This window comes from Mus pahari, chromosome 2 (assembly GCF_900095145.1).
Source record: "Mus pahari chromosome 2, PAHARI_EIJ_v1.1, whole genome shotgun sequence".
NCBI classification, from domain to species: domain Eukaryota; kingdom Metazoa; phylum Chordata; class Mammalia; order Rodentia; family Muridae; genus Mus; species Mus pahari.
The window spans coordinates 29034019-29047795 of NC_034591.1; the positions used below are offsets into that span (position 1 = coordinate 29034019).

Below are 13777 nucleotides of genomic sequence, written 5' to 3' on the forward strand. Positions count from 1 at the left end.
GTGGGAGTGGGTGGGTAGGGGAACAGGGGTGGGGGGGGGGTATTGGGAACTTTCGGGATACCATTTGAAATGTAAATAAAGAAAATATCTAATAAAAAAAGAAAAGTAAAAAAAATGTTTTGAAAATAAAAATAGAATGTTCACATTATGGAATCCCTCTGAATGTCTACATTCAGGATTAAAAACAATAAACACTGGAGGCGAACATCAGTTTGGCTTGCAAACACTTCTTTTCTCTTCATATCATACTAAAAGAATAGTAGGAACGATGATTCCCAAAAGAAAGCAACTCTCTCCAAAAGACACCATGGCTCTGGGTGTGGTGACACACACCTGTAGTTCCAGTACCAAGTAGGCTGAGTCAGGAGAATACCCAGTTTGAGTCCTAGTCTAAAAAGTCAAAACAAATTATTGCAACATCATTTTCTTCTTCAAAAGATGGAAAAGTATTATACATCCGGGGCAGAAGGTATCTGCAAAACCGTGGTTTGCTAAAGACTAAAGACTTCTGTCCCTGACAGATCTGCAGCACCCTCCCCCCACCCCCCAACATGGTGACAAAGGTAAGTCTCCAACAAGACTTAAGGGGAGAGAGGCACAACTATTCTCTTCCAACCCCTTCTGCCTTCTGTGTGTGACAGCGAAGAAGCTTCAGGGGAACAGAAGATGTCCTCGAATGGCCGATGGGTACATTCTACATGCTACAGCAGGCTTCACTTCTTCTTTCTCCTAAATGTAAAGCAAATCTGCTTTCTTCCTCTAGAACACAAGACTGAAACCCTTTTTTTGCAGGGCTAGAGAAATGAGAGAATATTCTGGCTGATTTAGGGAGGGAGGGCTGTTCCAGCCATACTACATCTCACAAACCTTTAAGACACATAAAGGTAGAAATGGAAGGAAAATCCCCCGCTTGCCTCATCCCACTGAAGTGCTTGCTAGTGTCTTAGTGTCATTTCACAAGGTTTGTTGCGGAAGTTATTTGGCTGTCCTCAAAGCTCAAGATTCCCTGACGCCTCTCGAGAGAAAAGTTCCCGAAGTCCGAGGCATGAGTCACTTCGCACAGTTTTGATGAGTAATCTCAGGTGTCACTGAACCTTGTTCGGAAGAAGAGGGGAGGGGGGCGTCAGATTTGCAGAACAGGTCTCTCTGGATTGGATGGCGAGACCTCGACTTCCCTAAAATTGCGTCATTTCGAACACAATTTGGTCCAGATGTTATGGACTCCGACGGGTTACCGTCTCGGAAACTCTCCATCACGCAAGCGAAAGGCGAGGGGGCGGCTAATTAAATATTGAGCAGAAAGTCGCGTGGGGAGACTGTCACGTGGCTCTCCAACCTCGTCACGCCTGAGATAAATACCGCGAAGCAGGAGCTGGGGACTAGAGCGCACTCGGACCTGCTCCACTCCTGCACCGCGGCCAAGGAGAGCAAAGAGCGCCCAGCAAGTGCGCACCTGCGGAGCATCCCGGCGGTCTGACCGCAGTGAGTACCACTCTCGCCTGCCTGCCAGCCAAGGCTGCCTGGGACCCGTCGTGCCTTGGTCGGAGGTGGCGTCCGCCCAGGCTCTGCTCCCGCTGCATCTTCAGACCAGGAGAGAAACTGTTCAGCCTCTCTTTGTCTGCCACCTGCAGAGCCTTCAGGCTTGAGAGTGTGGGTCAGTGGGTAGGGGGCTGGGACGCTGAGATTCAAGGAGAGGAGGATTTGAGGTTCTTTGGCGCCTCGGTAGCCTTCTTAAAGGGTTTGGAGAAATGTTCGACCTGGTGGGCTTTTGGGTTTGTTTTTATTTTAATCTTAGTTTAGAGGGACCTGTTCTTTCTTCCTTGTGGCACTGAAATTCAGCTGCTCTAACTCTTGGGTGGCCACCGCCTCCGTATGTATAATGCCTCTTTCTCCCCTTCCTCTGTCTCCTACTCTCTCCAGAAATCGAACATGAAAATCCTCGTGGCCGTGGCAGTCTTTTTCCTCGTTTCCACTCAACTGTTTGCAGAGGAAATCGATGCCAACGATGATCTAAATTATTGGTCCGACTGGTCCGACAGTGACCAGATCAAGGTGAGACCCAACCGGGCGTGGGAGCTGTTGCCTTCTCCTTGTGGTAGCACCCTGATTAGCCCAGCTTGAGCCAGAGAGGAGAGGCGCACTGGAATATAAAGGGAGTCAGTTATGTCCCGGACAAGGCACATCATGGCTTATTGCCCAGAACTAAACTAAGTTTCCTCCCTGAGGGAGGGCAAAGTCGTAGGTTCAGTCAATATCTCCCCACCATCTTCTCTCTCTCTCTCTCTCTCTCTCTCTCTCTCTCTCTCTCTCTCTCTCTCTCTCTCTCTCTCTGTCTTTCTCTCTCACAGCAGGGTTCTTACCACACTGGAAACCTCATTAGATTTTAATCCCTACTTACAGGATCAGGGAGGAGGGGAAGTTGAGGGGGGGGCTTTAGTAAAACCGCGCTGCCAGAGCGTTTGGAGATGCTGGGTAGAGAAATGAATCAGTTAATGGGGGCAAAAGCGGGATTTTACTTAGCTGCGGGTCTCAGTGGCGAAACTAACTCCGTACTCCAGTATTCAGTGCTCCAAGTTTCCCTGTACATCACTCTTGGCTACTGGCTCCAAGGAGCGCGCCTTGGGAAATGGTGAAAGTTGTGCCGTTGTGCGAGGTCGCTCTTAAAAGTATCCTCACCCTTCTGCATCCACCCTACTGTTCACAGTTAGGACAGTGAGAGGACTTCGAAGCCTCGCTGAGAACAAACAAAGGTGCTAGCAAGACCTTGAGTGAGCCCTCTGGTGCAATTAAGAGCAGAAAGCTTACAGGACCCAGGGCTGGAAGGTGTGGAGCTCCTGCAGGAGCTTTCCTGGTAGACTTTGGGGAGAAGGAAATCCCAGGCGGGGCCAAGTTGGGGGAAGTGCATAGGTTCTAGTATGGCCCAGACTCGTGCTAGCCCACCAGCTTCTGGTCTCTGGGGGAAGCTCATGCGCACCATGGAGGTGGTCCTGGTTCACTTAAGTTGTCTACTCGCTGGTTTGTACCCCCCAGGAGACAATGCCGGAGCCCTTTGAGCATCTTCTGCAGAGAATCGCCCGAAGACCCAAGCCTCAGCAGTTCTTTGGATTAATGGGCAAGCGGGATGCTGGTGAGATGAGCAATAGTCACTAGATCTATCAGGCTACCTGGTCTGCATGCTTGCTCCTTCCTGGAGAACTCAAGTGTCTCTTTTACTGGGAGTATAAATTTACACACCTAACGGCTTTTGATTCCCAGAAGTCTTCGATCAGCACTTCACTAACCCTTGTTCCTAGCTTGCGGGGGATGGGGGGGATCCATTTCCCTTGCTTCACTGCACCAAAGTAAGGAAACTAACCTTAGCTAAGCAGTCCTAGGACTAATTATCCAAATTACAAGGGTCTCCAGGTATGCTAATAGTACAGGGTCAAGTGAAAGATGTGTTCTTGGATTGGGTTAGATTTGGCTACCCCTTGCTACAGTGATGGAAGTATTTAATTGCCTTGAGTTGATGGCACAGTCAGAGGAGCTTGTGAAGAGTTAATGTCAATTCATCTCTTGTCAGATTCCTCAGTTGAAAAACAAGTGGCCCTGTTAAAGGCTCTTTATGGTAAACATCCCTATAAATCTTTATTTTCCTATTATGAATGAACACGTTAAAAAAGTACTTTATGTTAGAAATACAAGGTCTTGCAATTGTGCCTAATTAAAAAGTGTGTACGCATGCGCGTGTGGGTGCATGAGCGTGGTGTGTGTGTGCGTGTCTGTGTGTGTGTGTGTGTGTGTGTGCGTGCATGCGTGTGTGTGTGTGTTAAGCTCCTGCACATTCAAGTGGGTTACTGACTTTGATGTCAGTCTATAGCTTTACTATTATTAAGAGACCTCAAGAGTCCCAAGGTTCTACCTTTTAACCCATGGCTCATATTTGGCTTTTATTAGTAATTTGGTTAGCATTCATCTACTGTAGTCCTCAGGATGGCATATAAATAAGTGTCAAATATTTTGAAAATCAATTCCTTACGTTCTCTGTAAAAGATAAAATAGCTTTTAAAAACAAACCCATGTGTCTGCTAACTGGCTTTCTTTTCTTCTAGGACATGGCCAGATCTCTCACAAAAGTAAGTTCACGATCATTTTGACATTAATGATATCGAATGTTGCTTCCTGTGTTACCTTTTGCAGTACTACATAGAGCCTGAAAGTTTTAATAAAGACAATGTAGGGGGGGGAAAAGACTTATATGCAGAATGGGATTTGCTAAATAATCATTACTAAACTCTGTAGTGTAGGCAGATTACCGTACCAAAATGCACATTACATTTGAAAAGAAAAAAAGAATTAACACTTGTAATTTTTTAGTTTTAGAATTTCTACTCTAGGGTTAAAATTCATCACAAGTACTCATGTCCTTCATCTCGCCCGCCCTGTGAACAGTACAAAAAAAAAAAAAAAAAAAAAAAGAAACAAAAAAAAAAAAAAAAAAAAAAAAAAAGAAAGAAAGAAACAAAGAAGAAAGAACACTTATATACAACTTCTAACTCATATTCATGAACTAACTTTTATAATGGCAAGGAAGGGGTCTTCAGCCAGTGGTTAAGTAGAGTGGGTGAATATCTGAGTAGAAAATGCACTCAGTATATGAAACAGATAAAGATGCAGGCTTATTCCCCCTTGATCCCATAACTGAATGGGAACCTGGGAGAGAAGAGGGCAGATTGCAGAACTGGAGGGTCTTTAGAGATGTTCCCTAGTTAACTGGATCCAGAGGCGACAGGAAGTCTCTTGGGACACTGACAATAATGCCTGCTTCTGTGAGCTGAGAGCCATGAGTTTGACTCACCCTGGCAGGGTACACCCCAAACCGGAAACAGATCTCAACCAACACAGTGGAAACTAAGAAAAATTCTCCCAGTGGCAGTGAGATAATAACCTTTCCAGCAGCCTGCATTTTGGGGGAAAAATACATGTTAATATTTACTAAGGATTTAAACTGTAAGGGGATTTTATATAGCAAAAAAAATATGTAATAAATTGAATATATCCAATTAATGTTTTTAAAAAATTGTTTTCACAATTGGAGTGCTTTTAAGTCTAAATGTACTAAATGTGACCCCTTAGAAGATTCCATATGCTAAGGATCTGGCTTAAGGTTCCCTTGTTGAGAACTGCAACATGTTTGATAATGAAGAAATAAGCTTGGATGTTTTTCCCACAAATGTATAATCAACTCCCCAAAAATTCAAATCTTGTTCCAGTGGCAACCATATTTAAAACTTCATAATAGATTAAACGTAATACAGATAAAAGATTCTGCTAATGTCTGGATATAGAACTGAGAAAAGTACTCACAATATGGGTTTTAGCGTGGTTTGCAGGGCTTATGTAAAGTCTGTGGGCTCATCAGTATGTGACATAGAAACATTTATTTATTCCACAGGCATATATTCAGAAGCTTGTTTACTTTGTACTAGTTATAAGTTTATTTCTTCAAAAACATACATACTAAAATACCCCTAAATGTATTTTTTCAGGGCATAAAACAGATTCCTTTGTTGGACTAATGGGCAAAAGAGCTTTAAATTCTGGTATGTATAAAATCATGTCTGAAAATATGCAAATCCACTTCTGTAATTTTTATGGAAGCACAATATTCAAAATACTAAAAAAAAAAGGAGCAATAGGCTTAACATGAGCATTTCTATAGACAAATATTCATAGTGTCTGTAGCCAAGAGTGGATTGATAGCTGCTTAATCTAATACTACCACAATATTAGTATATTTCTCTCAAAATACCAGCTCTTTCAGCATCTGCCCCATTGAGTCATTACACACCCTGAGTCTTTGGTCTAGTCTAACACTCTTTTTCATAGATATTCTCAATAAAGTGTCCTGGACCCTTAGGAAGAGATGAGCTATTCACTTATAACTGAAGTAGTATGGAATTTTCATAAGACGTTACATCTGACAATCTTTTACTGGAAAAATAAATAGATATGACAAGCAAAATGTTTCTAATATTACTGTCTCTTTTTGAAGTTATGGAAGCTCAAAAATCTCGGTGTCTTCATGGGTGGTGAAGAGGCCGAGCATATCAGGCTCCATTCTAATGCCTTCAGAAAGGGACAGCATTGAACCATTCTTTCATTACTAGCTTTAGAACTACATTTAAAAAGAGACACAATTCCCCAAACCCATTTTAAACCTAAAGGAGGATTGTCCTTGACTCAAGCCTGCATAATTTCTCATTTCGCCTACTTGAACTCTCTATATAAATGCCACAGGCCTATCTCTAAAGCCCCTCACTGTTTACTTCATTTAATCAATTATATTCAATGTTAAATAACCCTATTACTGTTTTCATGGAAGTTGGTTTTTTAAAGCACTTTACTACTAGTGAAAACAGATTAAAATGATAAACATCTGATTAGAAATTAATCAGCAACTGTCTTATCTATTTAGAATATTCAGTTCCCAGGAAATTTATAAGATGTGCTGGCTTAACTTTTAATTATCTAAATTCACCCCCAAATAGTCATTCTAGTATCTTTATCATTAATTCACTTTGCAAATTTAGACACTTTCATATTTTCTCACTATGTTACAGAAGGTTAATTCTTAAAGAAGTTATGTGTACCAGTTGAAAAATTGTACTTATTTCATTTTTATGTATATGTAGATTATCTTCCAGCCTTGAGGAATGGAATATAACTTAAGCCCCTGTGGTATTTGCCTCCATATCTTCCAGCCTTGAGGAAAGGAATATAACTTAAGCCCCTGTGGTATATGCCTCTGAATATATCAGTCATGGCACAGCTATAGTTTTCTTAACAATGTTATTAATCACCAATCTAGAATGAATCACCAATCTCCATTTCTAGAATTTTTACACCTTTCAGAACACACTTAACTTAAGAACAATTCAGTAGTTTAGAGCAGATTAAGTATACTTTAAGTAATAATTATAGTTAACAAAAGTAGGCTCACTGCAATGCATCAGAATTGCAAGTAAACATTTTATTCTTATATCAAAATATAAGTTAATTATTAAGCATGATACATTAAATATAATATATTTATATTGATATTGTATCTCGATGTATTATATAATATATAAAATGTAATAAATATATACAAATAATATAATTAAATATATAATCTATTAAAACTTAAGTTAAGAAAATACAAATGGAAAAAATAGGAGGGAAATACGCAGGCCCCATTTTACATACTTACTGGGCCATGATTATCAGAGTTGTATCCCCAGCCACCTGATCCCTGCTGTCTTTTGGCTGGATACACTTGTGAAAATCTAGTAACCCGAAAAACTCCCACCAGCTTCAGGACACAGCAGCTGGTAGACATTTTCAGAGAGTTCAAGGGCCAGGTAAGAATCTGCTTCCATGCAGGAGAACACTGTGTCCTACCTACTGAAGCTGCCACACACACAGTCTTTGTGTGCTTTAATTAGCTGCCACCCCACTTCCCGGAGGCACAGAGGTTTGGTACCCTAAAAGCCTGTCAGAGACGAAATCATGTTACCCATCTCTCTCCTAGTAAAAGAGAATGAGAAGCGAACTTTTATGTCCTTCAAACGTCTCTGGGGTGCAGTCTGCTATAGCTTGGGTTCACATAGGACTGAGGCAAAGAGTTTAGGTTACTCCTCATGGTCCTCACAGAGGGAGGCAGGGCTTTAGAGAGCAGCACTGGGAGCTCAGAACTGATGGTAGCCTGGTGCCTTCCACCTTCTCCTCAACGTTTCTCATCTGAGAAACTATTTACAGGAGCACTATGACATCTACACCTCTGCTGTTTCCTCTTGATTCGGCATTCAGTGCAAGTTAGTCTCCACAAGCACACTCATGTTGTTATAATATCAACCTAAGTTTCAGTGCTGGCTGAGATGATGAAAGACCCTCGCATGGGTGGCTATTCTGATCCTTAACATTTTGTGGTTAGAGATCCTTTGAAATTATATCTAAGATGACGTAATATAATGCGTCTTAGCATTTTTTTTTTTTTTTTTTTTTAGCACAGTGAGTCACAGTACGCAAATTAGTTAGTAGCCCGGTGCTAAGCACTTTTGGAAGTAGCAATTGACATTTGTACAGGCCTCCAGATTTTAAGGACTAAATCAAATTGTGCTGTTTATTTGTAAATTCAGTGGAATGCCCAACAGAAATTTACGGTAATATCAGTCTCAAGGGCAATTACTCTATCAACAGAAGAGACTCTCATACCATTAGGTTCCCCTAGAACAGAGTTTAGGCAGCCCTTGCCTGAAAAGAACAAGGTCCTAAATATTTTAGGCCTCCTGAGCTATACTGGTATATACTGACTTATCAAATTTGTCATTTTTAAAACCAAAATTGCCATAGGTAACACATACATGAATTGAGTGTGTACATATCCAAATAAAACTGTATTTATAAGAGCAAAGAGTAGGGGCACTTTTGAACTTTTACCTGAAGTTTATTGACCTTTGTCCTAGAACAAAAGTTCAGTATTTCACTAATGCATGACTGTGGTGTATTACGGTCCTTTCTCTAATCACTGTGTGTCTCTGCCAGGGATTTAGTAAGTTGCTGAAAATGAACATCATATTGGATCCTAGAAACACACTGTTGTACTTTTAGGATACCAAATATATAGCAGATTCCCAAAGAAACTAGGAATGCTGTGGCCAGAGTACTTCTAAGCAAGCTTGGAGGATGTTCCAAAAAAAGATAAAAGATCTTCGAAGTATTTCTTCCAGGGGGAAACACCATTATGACATCACAGTGATTGAGTCTATGCATTGAACTTTACTAACTCCTTCTGTTAAGTCTCCTTAACACATAGCTTTTACCTCCTGTTTGTTTGCAGTGGCTTCAATGCAGAACTATGAAAGAAGACGTAAATAAACCCCTGAACGCACTATCTATTCATCTTCATCTGTGTCAGTGAGCAGTGAACGGTAACAGAAAAGTGTGCGCTATGAGGAATGATTATTTATTTAATAACACATGTTGTTGTGAGTGAAAAACTCAAAAAAAGAAGTGTTTATTTTTTCATATTGTGCCAATAAGCCTTGTAACTCTAATGTGGTGACCTCCCCAGAAGTAGAACTTAGTTGTTACTCCAGCAAAGCACAGTGTTGATGGAGTCGTCCAAGCTTGCCAGTGACGCAGTCTCCAAAGGACAGCTGCTGTGAGCCAGCACAGGCAGCTGCCACTAGAAGCAAAGAAACTCCTGTGCATCTTGCGCTTCCCCTGGTTGCTTTCATGCTGATAATGTATTGAGACTTTGGGTTTTGACTCTATTTGTATCCTAGCAGCATGTTTCATGTTTCGTGACTATATAGAGATGTTTTGAAAAAGTTTCAATGTAATTCTCTGGTCTTCAGTCATTGTATGATGTGTTGTGATAGCTACCATTTTAAATAAAAGAATGTATCTTCAGGAATTTTGTCACATTCTTTCATTAATATTTATGTCAAATCAACAGCCTTTCTTCTACGAGATGAAGTATGCTCAAAGCTGTTGTGGTTAAAACACATTCTATCTCTCATACACAAATGCACACATTTGAGTGCATGAACACACATACACACACACACACACACACACACACACACACACACACTTAAACACATTTTCTTTGCTAAGCCATTTGATATGAAAGAAAGAAATTCCCATTTTGGAATCCAAAGAGTGAAAGCCAAATATGCCTATAATTTCTTATTACAGATAGGATAATAATCTGGTTCTATTTTCAAGATTAGTTTCACTGGTTGTTTTATTTGCACACTATCATTTTATGCCTGTTTAAAACCTATGTATAAATATACTAGGGCACGGGAGCTATAGGAATTAGGATAGGAAAGCATACGCTGAAAGGACTGCAGACAGTTGAGGGCTGCTAAGCATTAATCAACAAAGGCAAGAAGTCCTTTCTAGCATTTCTGTGGAGTGCTTTTGCATTGCTGACACCCATAATCTTCTAGCAGAAGTCTGGGGGTAAATGAAGCAAGAATAAATAAATGCATAACACTGAAAGGAATGGGCAGATGAACTTATTCAAGGGGGAAGATGGCTAAGGATCCTTGGGTCTGGCTTCATAATGCACAGAGTGTGAGATTCTAACAGGGGATAAATGAATACAGGAGCAGCACCACCCAGTGTTGGAAAAACACAGGAACTTAGGCTGTACTGGGGACTATCGTTAATCAGTGAAAGCATTTCCAGGAAAGAAAAGTCAAAGTGTGTCCTAACTTCAGTGTCTGTAACTGAACCGAGTAGTTTGTTTGCAAGTTATATTTCATTACAATTCTATTGTCAGTATTTTTGATATTTAAGGTCCTCTAAATCTCGATACATAGGACCACCAATTAAAATTCTATTATAATATTCTAAGAGATAATGTCATGAAGTAGCTAAATTGTATGTATGTATAATCACTCAATGGGGAAAGTATTTTTGCTATTGTTACTGTAACCGTTTTACAGATGGGGCTAGAGAGCCTAAGGGACTGTTGAAATGGGGGCATTGGGATAGGAGATAAGGGTGGGTTACAAAGGAGCTCCCGAGGAAACGTTAAGACAGAAAAGACATCAGTGAAGTTGATCAGACATGCTGATGCGGCAGAATCCAACGCAGGAATTTAAAGAGGCATTATGGGTATCTCAAGCATAGTTGGCTATCAGGCAGAAAGCAGCCTTTCTTCACCACATGCATACATGTGCTGCACATCCATGGCAATAAAGGGACCAACATAGTGAGTGTGAGCGTGTGTTTCAAAGTGAAAGTGCTCAGGCTGAATTCTGCGCACATCCTGTTCTGTACTTGGAATGTCAAGCATGTCCCTTAACCTTTCTTGATTTATTTCCCTCGTGAGTAAAAATGAAATAACAGCAGTAACAGCAATGCCACTTTGGTAGCACTCAGGTGAGAACTGAGCCAAACGATTCTATAAAGCCTTGAAACAAGTGAGACGCTGAATGTAATCTCTCATGCACAGGGTGTGTTTAGTGGATGCTACCCGCTACCATTCATAGTTACTCTCCCAAATGCCTGTGGGGAAATTAGGACTATATTTTAACCTTTACAGATTTTCATATACACATTGGTGTGGGGGTGGCTTTTAAATATTTTCCTCACAAATTAAAATGTAAGGCTAGATGACAAATTATGTACTGCTCCGTGCTGTTCGAGGCTGAAGTAGCTATTCCCCATGGCCCCTGCTGTCTGTAAGAGTCTATAAATCTATGTGGCACAGCCCAGCGCTGGGGAGAGACAGCATGAGGAAAGGCAGGTATTCAGCTCACCAGCACACACACCAGCTTACTCTCGAGGCCCAGAGCAGCCCCGGCAGCAATGTGACTAGGGCGATGGAAGATCTCAGCCTCACATTTTACCCACAAAGCATTTATTACTTTTGACCCTCAGTCGTCAATGGCACATTTCCTTTAGCTAAAATAAACTACCATCCTTGCTTATCTTATTCTAAAACACCACAAAGATCAGTCCATATAATTAGGTTACCTGCACGTATTATTACTTCGTTTGTTTTATTTATTTTGTTTTGTATTGATCACTATTGAGGACAAAAAGATGCTAAAGTTTGATAGTCTGAGTAGGGTTTGTAAAGGGAGTAATTACTGAGGGTACACAGGGCATGTGGTTCTCTGTACTAGCACCCTTGGGAGGCACTGCTGTCCTAGGCTCAAGAGTGAACACAGGGTGCCAAGCATCTTCCACCTTCTGAGGGAAGTGGGAGCCAAACAGGGTGACCAAGTGTGGGAGGGTGCAGTACAATGAGGGGGCCAGAAACAGATCACATCACTCTGCTCTCCTTCCTCTGAAAAAATTCAACCCAACGACAGGACGAAGATCCTGGAATCCTGTCCACGCCTAAGCAGTAATACCACATACTGCACAGGCGCAAGAATGGGAAAGAGCACAGGAGGGGGAAAGGCAGACACCCAGTGGTACACGCTCTGTTACATTCAAGCAAAAGGATACAAACACCCAGAAGCTAACATAAAGAAGTGAGTTAAAGTGAAAGTCCTCCTCTAGATGCCCAAAGCTACACACGAAGGAAATGGGCTCACTTGAACCCAGGCAAACAGAAAATGACAAAAATAAAGGATTTTAGAAGATTGGAAAGAAAGCCAGTCCCTAACAATGAACATGCATGAACAGGATCATTAAGGTGAAACCCCAGCAGAAAATACAGAACCAGGAGAAGAGCTGGCCCCAGAAGTAATCCTTAGAGAAAACCAGCTTGTTGTGACACTGCTCCAAACTCCTACATAAAGCAACCTTTCACCAGCAGTTATTTAAAACTAAGGATAAATATGTGAAGGAACAAAAAAACCAAAGCTAGATATGGCTAGCTTAAATCTTTATTAAAGCCATTGCAACACGACAGCAGTTTGGTAAACCTTCCTGCCTAAGGACTTTATACACTGTGTTGATGAAGGTCAATCCACTCTATTTGGAAAATTGCTTACTGCTCTTATTCATAGAAAGTGTGGAAGCTGTTATTAGTCCTGTGACAGGGTTTGTATGTACAACAAGACAAACACTGAGATTTTAGCAGCTGTCAGTCAACTTGTATTTAATAAAAGGAGGAGGAGGAGGAGCAGAAGTAGACACCTAGATCTTGCTTGGGCCTGTGGAATGAATTCAGCAATTTAATTTCTCCTAAAAAAAAATTTCAAACAGGAAGGTTACATTCACCTTTGAAGGAATGACTAGAGGGTGTATTGAACAAGAAGAAAACTAAATCTAGGGAGAAGTATTACCAAGAAGTTTGGTGAACAAAGTCACCCCATAAGAGGTATTTTTAAGTTTAAGTTAGTTGTGTGTGATAAAAGAAACACGTATTCCAAGTGATACCTAATGGAGTTGAGGGGGAAGTATGACTTGTGTGAGGTGAGTCCATGAACCGTGCACACCATGACCGTGTGTGTGAGGTGAGTCCATAGACAGTGCACACCATGACCGTGTGTGAGGTGAGTCCATGGACAATGCACATCATGACTGTGTGTGAGGTGAGTCCATGAACAGTGTACACCATCACCGTGTGTGAGGTGAGTCCATGGACAGTGCACACCACCACCGTGTGTGAGGTGAGTCCATGGATAGTGCACACCATGACCGTGTGTGAGGTGAGTCCATGGACAGTGCACACCACCACCGTGTGTGAGGTGAGTCCATGGACAGTGCACACCATGACCGTGTGTGAGGTGAGTCCATGGACAGTGCACATCATGACTGTGTGTGAGGTGAGTCCATGGACAGTGCACATCATGACTGTCCATGGACAGTGCACATCATGACTGTGTGTGAGGTGAGTCCATGGACAGTGCACATCATGACTGTGTGTGAGGTGAGTCCATGGACAGTGCACACCATGACTGTGTCTGAGGTGAGTCCATGGACAGTGCACATAATGACTGTGTATGAAGTGAGTCCATGGACTGTGCACACTGTACCCTCTTGAGAGGCATTGCTATTCTAGACTTTATGTCACGGTGCTGGCACACATCGATAGTTCCAGACTCAGAAGGTTAAGGCAGGAGGATCACCATGAGTTTGAGGTAAGCTTGGTGTATACAAAGAGATTCTGGTTCAACACTGACCTATCCCCCAAACCCAATGAGATAAGAATGTATAGTTTTAACCCTGAGATTTCACCTCACAGCAGTCAGAATGGCTAGGATCAAAAATTCAGGTGACAGCAGATGCTGGCGAGGATGTAGAGAAAGAGGAACACTCCTCCATTGGTGGTGGGATT

The 13777-nt window shown here is 41.7% G+C and overlaps 1 protein-coding gene across 2 annotated transcripts; it reads left to right on the plus strand.

The window, feature by feature from the left end:
• Positions 1–1361: 1361 nt before the first annotated feature.
• Positions 1362–9439, plus strand: Tac1 (tachykinin precursor 1). Of its 2 annotated transcripts, XM_021190907.2 has the most exons (7): positions 1362–1482; positions 1921–2052; positions 3031–3127; positions 3563–3607; positions 4092–4115; positions 5529–5582; positions 8861–9439. In XM_021190907.2, exons 2-7 carry the CDS (start codon positions 1930–1932, stop codon positions 8896–8898), a joined length of 381 nt encoding a protein of 126 aa, XP_021046566.1. In that variant the 5' UTR covers positions 1362–1482; positions 1921–1929; the 3' UTR covers positions 8899–9439. The 2 variants fall into 2 exon arrangements, with proteins under 2 accessions (XP_021046566.1, XP_021046567.1); XM_021190908.2 differs by lacking the exon at positions 3563–3607.
• The last annotated feature ends 4338 nt before the right edge of the window (positions 9440–13777 follow it).

Excerpts from the sequence above, each read along its gene's own strand:
- Tac1 (XM_021190907.2), top strand. The coding sequence starts at position 1,930 with ATGAAAATCCTCGTGGCCGTGGCAGTCTTTTTCCTCGTTTCCACTCAA. Across the intron at positions 3,608-4,091 it reads CCTGTTAAAGGCTCTTTATG|GACATGGCCAGATCTCTCAC; the intron begins GTAAACATCCCT and ends CTTTTCTTCTAG. Across the intron at positions 5,583-8,860 it reads CAAAAGAGCTTTAAATTCTG|TGGCTTCAATGCAGAACTAT; the intron begins GTATGTATAAAA and ends GTTTGTTTGCAG.